The following is a 7586-nucleotide window of genomic DNA, read 5'->3' as shown; positions in this document are numbered from 1 at the left end:
CCCCCCCCCCCCCCCCAAAACACACACGCGCACATACACACGCACACACGCACGCACATACACACGCACGTGCACGCGCACACACACAGTGGCTGCACTGGGAACAGCTCTGCTGGAAGCTGCTTGCGCACTGGTTGGGGCCTGGGCCAGCGGGCGCAGGCTGGAGCGTGGCACGGGCTGCCCCAACAGGAGTGTGCGGGACTTGGCCCCAGGCAGAGCTCTGCAGGGGGACAGCTGTGGGCTGTCCAGTCAATTGGCCAGCCAGATCTGGCCTGAGGGCCATATTTTGCCCACCCCGGTGCTAGTATCGTTCTGCTTAGCATTTATTGGGCCGTAGATGGAGTACCAAGCCCAGTCTGGGGACTGCCGTTTTAAGAAGAACGTAGAAAAACTTGAGGATTCAGGAGCAAGCAGCAAAGATGATACAGGGGTTGAAAAGCAAGCTGTATAAGGTTAGGCTGAAGGAACTTGGTATGTTTTAGTTGGGAGAAAACTGATTGGGGCAGGATTGTGTGTGTGGAAGGGGCGGGGGGGATTGAGATGCTGTCATAAAGCCTTGTTCTCCCATGACAGGGAGGGTAGGGTGCATGTAAGTTGATTAGTAGACCCTTCTTCACTTCTAGTACATATTAGGCGAGGTGGCAGTCATAGGAGTTCAGTGAAATCCCAAAGGAACATTATCTTGTGTTCATCTATTTGCGGGGAATAGACATTTACATATTTAAATAGTTGTTTTGACTTTCTAGTTAATGTTGTCTGTTTGCTGGAAGGCTGTCTGTCTCCTTGAGCCTTACACTTCTGTTTCTTTTAGGGGACAATGCTAGTGAGTGGGTGAAGCATTGGGTGAGAGGCGGCTACCATTATTACCATAACCTGCGAAGCAGAGATGGAGCATGGGATGAACCTTCAGGATTTGTACACAACAGCACACAGCTCTCCCGAGAGGAAATACAGGTAGGAGGATAAAATGTTCCTTTTTTTTTTTTTTTTTTTTGAAGGGACAAGGCCCCTCAGGGTGCAGACAAGTGTACGTTTGTAGTGGCTTCAGAAGAGGAGGGGAGGCTGCTTCTGTAGGGTGCAGCAGCTGTTGTGCTGTAATGTTGCATGCCTGTGATGCTGTAGGGACACTGATGGGCTAAAGTGCCCCAACATTGACCCTGGATGGAGCATTTAGTGCTGCTGTGGACTCATGCACTGCCCCAGCTGCTGTTTGGTCTCCCGTCCCTTTGAAGCCACTACCTGGGTACCTTTGTCCATGCTCCTGGCTGCCCACATGGGCAGTTCTCCCTCGCAGTGCTGGAACAGTTCATGCTAAAGATAAAATGGACTGGCTATAGCTGGCTGTGAGATGATGCTTATCTAAGAATAACCCAAACCCAATGCTTTGCTTGTTGTCTCCTCACTCTGTTCTGGTTTCCCTTTTGTAATTTGTACTATGGCTTCTTCCTGCCCCACTGGATCCAGAGCACCATCTCTGGGGTTACTGCTGCCTACAACCGAGAGCAGCTCTGGCTGGCCAACGAGAGTCTGATCACCAAGCTGCAGGCTTGTTGTCGTGGATACCTTGTTCGGCAGGAATTCAACTCAAGACTGAGTTTCTTGAAGAAACAAGTCCCCGCAATCACTTGCATCCAGGTAATGAAAGTCTCACATCTCTGCATGACTTCTTTTGCATCCCTTCTATATGTGCTGAGATCTTGACTATTACTTCTTGCTTGTTAGTTGGAAGTAAGCTAATGCCTAAATGTGTTCCTCATCTGAACAGTACGTGCATGCATTTCAAAGAGTAAAGTTGTACCTTTCACAGTAAACGATAATGGAACTCCTCTGACCCATCGACCCCCAGTGTCTGCAGCAAAATACCTGCCTCAAGGTTAATAAAAATGAGCAGTTTCTCTTTCAAGTAGCTTCACATCCTCTTCCACAGGCCCCTTCAGGTGGAAACACCTTTCCTAACTCTACCTGCTCAGTCACTTTCCTGTCTTCCTTCTAGAGGCCCATCTCTATCTACCATGAGACCCATAATAAAGTCCCTAATGATGCTGGCCTGGCAAACTGTGTAGCCTCAGTATTTAACAAGGGGTCAGAGGCGACCTTGGGGAAAGCTGAGCCACTCAGCAGAGGTGAGAATTGTAGACGCACCATTTCTACCACCCTACAACGTAACCACTTTCTTTGATCTCAGTCTCAGTGGCGTGGCTACAAGCAGCGGAAGGCATACCAAGATCGCTTGGGGTACTTGCAAGCGCACAAGGACCAAGTAGTGAAGGTACGGCTTTCTGGGAAGTGTCTGCTGCTAAAGGCATTGTAATTAGTGATGGAAAATAGCTTTTGGTCATAACCCTGCCTAGAGGCCAGGTCAGAGTTACTTTCTTCCATGGGTTATGTTTTGTTTCTAATTCTTTGTCTAGTCACCTCTTAAGTCGCTGTAAAATTTCTACCTCTGTCAATCTTATGGACTGTCTGGAAGTCTGTCCTAGTATTTATCTTGAATTCTTCTCTAAATTTAATCCTGCTACTCCTATTATACTGTCCCCGACCCTTGCTTACTCTCCTAAATATCTGCATCACTGATTCTCAGCCAGGGTGCTGTGACACCCTGTGGGATTCTTTCAAGGATGCTATGGGATGCTACACAGTGTTGTTAGCAGTTAGGTGTGCAAACATGATTCACAAGATTAAGCCCAAAGATTTCAAGCAGGAACCCATAAAGTCAGAAACATTCTGACCTGTTGTGGTCTTTCTGAGTTCTTTGCAACAGAAGACTTCTTCTGTTACTTTTCTGTAGTAAAAAAAACCCAAACAACTGAAAATCAAAAGCTGACATTTTCTAAGGAGTGTCTTAAGTCTAATGAAGTTGAGAACCACTGGTTCTTGGAATCCAGGCACTTGGGTTTGTAGAAAGTTAGGATTTGTCTCCTTCATCCCCGTCTGTAATCTAAGGCCTGTCTATGCCACTGCAACAGCCGTCCCCAAACACTTGTAGACATGCTCCATTGAATCCCTCTGCAGCTGCTCTTAAGACCCGTCTCCAAAGCCTTAGTCGTGGCTGTTGGGTCTGACTGTGGAGCAGCCTCATCAAGTTTTGAGTGTCCAGGTGGAAGCAGGCTATGCCACCACCCTGTTGTAGACAAGCCCGTCACCAAAATGATTTTTTTTTTCTCGAGTTTTTCATAAGTCAGTCCTTTCCATCCTTTACCGTGTTCCTCTAAACTCCTGGTAATTATTGTTCAGTATCTTTGTGGTAGTGAAATTCCTACGAGAGCCTGTTGTGGAGTAAAGACTGTCTCTGACTGACTGTTTTCTTTCCCATAGATTCAGTCAATGACCAAGATGTATCAAGCCAGAAAGCGGTACAGAAATCGGTTGCAGTATTTCAAAGACCATGTAAGATCCTTTCTCTGCTATACTAGTTAAATACAAATTTTCTGTATTTTTACAATGAATGAATTGATGTGCGATTTTTTTTTCTCATTCTAGATAAATGATGTTATAAAAATCCAGGCCTTCATCCGCGCAAATAAAGCACGAGATGACTACAAAACTCTCAGTAAGTATTGCCATGGGTATATACAAGTAGCAGCACAGTATTCTTAGCACACTGCTAACGTGGTTGGTTGCACCATGGGCAGTTTGGAATAACGGTAGTGTGGGAAGTACAGGAGGCTGAGGGAAATCTTGATTCTAGATAGCACAGTTGCTACTGGAAAGTAGGATTCAGATTTTTGAATTAGTCTGAGCACCCCAAGTTGACCCAGATAAATATTGGTTTGACTGTTCTTACTTCTTGTCACATTTTGATCAAAAATAAGCTATTGCAAATGCTGTTGGAAACTTTACTGCATGGTCCTGAGTTTGCCAGGTGCTAGACAGATGCTTTCTGTGCTGTTATGATCTTGCCATTTTTCCTGATGTTCCATCATATCCTTAGTCAATGCTGAAAACCCACCTATGGTGGTGCTTCGAAAATTTGTTCACTTACTGGATCAGAGTGATCAGGATTTCCAAGAGGAGCTTGACCTTATGAAGCTGCGTGAGGAGGTTGTGACCCTACTCCGCTCCAATCAACAACTAGAAAATGATCTCAATCTCATGGACATCAAAATTGGGCTCCTTGTGAAAAACAAAATCACTTTGCAGGTATGAAGCAAGGGGAAAGCAAAGTACAGGCTTGAACACATAGAGTAGCCAGTGCTGAGAACAAGACCACAGACCCTTGGCCTTACCTGCTCTGGAAGCCCTGCTAGCACAACGATGAAACCTGCTTTAGGGATGGAGGTGCAAGAGAAACAGAGACCTCTGGGTGTAATCACAGAAATATACACAATGAGGGCTGGAAGGGAGCTCAGGAGGTCACATCTAGTTCAACCCCCTGCTCAAAACAGGACCAGCCCCAACTACATCAGCCCAGCCAAGGCTTTGTTGAGCGGGTCTTAAAAACCTCCAAGGATGGAGATCCACCACCTCTAGGTAACTGGGCAAGAAGAAGTGATCATTGGCTCTGGCTTAGCCAAAGAAGGGAGCAAATTGACGGTTAATGCTTCTGAGATAGAGAAGCAGGAAGAAAAAGAGGGGGGCGGGGGTTGTGGTACGATATATAGCCAACCCTTCAAGTGCTGCTGTCGCCTGCCCCACCCCTGCCTGCCCAGCCCAGCCCAGCCCCCACACTGGGAAGAGACCAACGCAGCCCCTGGCCTCAAGCCCGCGGCAGGCAGCCTGCCTTTGCCCTGCACGTAAATCTGGGGGGAGCACATGCCCCCATGAGGGGGCACATGCCCCTCGGAGGTGTGTGCAGTGGCAGGGAACCACCTCCTGGACGAGCTGCCCACGGTTCCATCCTGCTCCTGGCCTCAGGGTCGCATTCACCACCCTGGCTTGGCAGCCCCAGCCCCTGCCTCTGTCCCAGCCCCACTCCCTCCCTTACCGTGGGGGCCTCAGTCTCCTCTCCTCCTCCCCCCCAGCTGGCCATTGCTCCCCACACCGCTGGGCAGCATTCCTGTGGTGCATGCTGCAGTTGTGCTCATGCACGTGGCATTTATTGGTGACATCATCAGCTACACCGGCAAAACAAAGCCGGTGACCAATAATGTTAATTTTCCTTTTACTGGTGCTGACCCGATATGGCACCGATATATTGGTGCACCTCTACAAAAAAAAAAAAAAGCCATCACACAAAATAACTATAAAACAAAAGGGGAGGAATGAAAATGGGGGGAGTTAAAAGGTGAATTGATTTTAAATGCTTATATTTAAATCTCTCTCTGGCTGTCTGCAGGATGTCGTCTCTCACAGCAAGAAGCTTACGAAGAAGAACAAGGAGCAGCTGTCTGACATGATGATGCTGAACAAGCAGAAGGGAGGTCTGAAGGCTCTGAGCAAAGAGAAGAGGGAGAAGCTGGAGGCCTATCAGCACCTGTTCTACCTACTTCAGGTAAGCAGCTCCTCAGGCTTCCCCTGGCCATGGAGACTCCCAAGTTTTTGCCCAGTCCTCACTAGTGCGTTGCACTTCTAGCCCACCACTGTCACAAGTTGTCATGGCCTTTGTAGAAGTGAATGCTTCACGGCTGCTGTTGTTGTTACAGACTAACCCAACCTACCTGGCCAAGCTGATTTTTCAGATGCCTCAGAACAAATCCACCAAATTTATGGATTCTGTGATCTTCACACTGTATAACTATGCATCCAATCAGAGAGAGGAGTACCTGCTGCTGCGGCTTTTCCAGACAGCTCTGAAGGAAGAGATAAAGTATGTATTAGTGCGCTGCTTGGCCTGGCTGTGAGGGTGGATGTGTGTGCCTGTGGTGTAATGATGTTTTTCACACCATATCCGCTGCTGGCATGCTCCCAATTTCTTTTTAAGTGGTTTTTTTTTTTTCATATGGCGTGTGGGATTAAATGCCTGCAGCAGCACTAGGTCCTTTCCAGCTGGGCATTGATGAGCTGTGCTACTTTTTTTTGGCAAAGGCCCTCGGCTTCAAGTCTCTTTGTGGCACATCAGAGCCGGATGGCAAGAGCTACCTAGTGCGGTCTGGAGCTGTATTCATGTTTCAAGACAAAACCACTGGCTATTTCTTGACAAATAAAACTCTAAACACCGTCTGCTTCTGGAAGCCTGTGCCATGGCATGTGACACAGTGGATAGTTAGTTGTTTATTCATGTTCATTCTCTTCCAGATCAAAGGTAGATCAGGTACATGAGATTGTGACTGGCAACCCCACTGTTATTAAGATGGTGGTAAGTTTCAACCGTGGTGCCCGCGGCCAGAATGCGCTGAGGCAGATCCTGGCACCTGTTGTGAAGGAAATCATGGATGATAAATCGCTCAATATCAAAACTGATCCTGTGGATATTTACAAATCTTGGGTTAACCAGATGGAGTCGCAGACTGGAGAGGCCAGGTATGGGAGCTCCCGCTGTTTCCTTTGCATTCTCAGCTGTGGTATGCCATCTGATTTTTACAACCCTGGTTTCACTGAGTGTCTTGCCCACTTTAGCAAAGTTGGAGTGATACTGAGCTGTGATGGTCCAGGAATTGTGAGAGGCAAGGATTTTTCTGGCTGACATTTTATTATACTATATATAATCTACCTGCTTCCTAAAAACCCCTTTTTCACATTACAGGTGATAATGACCCTCTTCCTTTTTGAAAAGGCTTGATCTTCCACTAATCAGCTTATCTTTTCTCTGTTCATGGTCTGTCTGCTACCCCGGGAATGTCTCTTCTTCAATTTCACGGCCGTCCAGGCTTCTTAATCATCACCGTACCTGCTGAGGAATGCTTTGCATTTGAAAGCTTGGCTAAGCCTATCCCAACCATGCAGTTGGTCCAATAAAAGATATCACCCACAAAAATCCTTGCCCAATTTATGCTGGGATTAAGGAACATTTGACTCAGGGAAGTAATTTTTGGTCAAATAGTGCTGAAGTTGAAGTCTTGAGGATAGTGCACTCTTATATTTGGACACTAATGGCAGGGCTTTACTTGTCAGGGTCCTTGTCATTTTTCCTGCCTCAGACAGGAGGAGTCTTTCTGTGGGGGGGGCTCCCAGAGCACGGCAGAAACTTGACCCTGTTTTGGCCAGAAACCCCAGGATGCAATTCTTTTAGTTCTGTCACGTGTTTTTAATGAAACCAGTAGCTGGAGACCCCAGTCGGGATTAGGGAGACCACTTTATGGTTGGTCAAAACAGCCCTGTGAGTTTTATTTCTTTCAGTGCGTAACGTAATGCCTAGAGCTTTAAAATACACTAAAAATAAAAAAGTGAAAATACTCTGAGGGCATTAATTGAGCTTGCTTCCTTATAAAAGCCTCCTCGTCCTCAGCAAAAAATTCTTGCATTATTTCTTGTTGGTAAGAACTCCTGATTGTTCAGAGTGAGGTTGGGGAGCAGTTCAAGCTTGAGGCCCTTTTGTAACTACCATGTTACTGAGGCCAGAGGGCGTGGATCTAAGGGCTGCCAGTAATATACCTGGGTGCACCTGAAGATTAAAAAATTCAGTTATGGTAGAGTAGAGATGCCTGCTTAGTTATCAGTGTTCTCCACTGGAAGTATATTGTACTTGTCCAGAGAGTCCCAGCTTCTGC

At 46.9% G+C, this 7586-nt stretch overlaps 1 protein-coding gene across 2 annotated transcripts in view; it reads left to right on the top strand.

Annotated features, from left to right (window-relative positions):
• The window catches only part of IQGAP1 (IQ motif containing GTPase activating protein 1), a 131690-nt gene that overhangs the window by 91363 nt on the left and 32741 nt on the right, over positions 1 to 7586 (top strand). For both annotated transcript variants that reach the window (XM_006030792.3, XM_025212460.1), the window contains 9 exons: positions 812 to 954; positions 1465 to 1635; positions 2186 to 2269; positions 3316 to 3387; positions 3481 to 3550; positions 3932 to 4140; positions 5276 to 5431; positions 5583 to 5746; positions 6175 to 6399. In XM_006030792.3, coding sequence (XP_006030854.1) covers positions 812 to 954; positions 1465 to 1635; positions 2186 to 2269; positions 3316 to 3387; positions 3481 to 3550; positions 3932 to 4140; positions 5276 to 5431; positions 5583 to 5746; positions 6175 to 6399 — 1294 coding nt within the window. The remainder of the gene's footprint in view (positions 1 to 811; positions 955 to 1464; positions 1636 to 2185; positions 2270 to 3315; positions 3388 to 3480; positions 3551 to 3931; positions 4141 to 5275; positions 5432 to 5582; positions 5747 to 6174; positions 6400 to 7586) is intronic.

Source organism: Alligator sinensis, unplaced genomic scaffold (genome assembly GCF_000455745.1).
Source record: "Alligator sinensis unplaced genomic scaffold, ASM45574v1 scaffold407_1, whole genome shotgun sequence".
Lineage (NCBI taxonomy): Eukaryota > Metazoa > Chordata > Crocodylia > Alligatoridae > Alligator > Alligator sinensis.
This window is presented reverse-complemented; position numbering and strand designations above follow the sequence as displayed.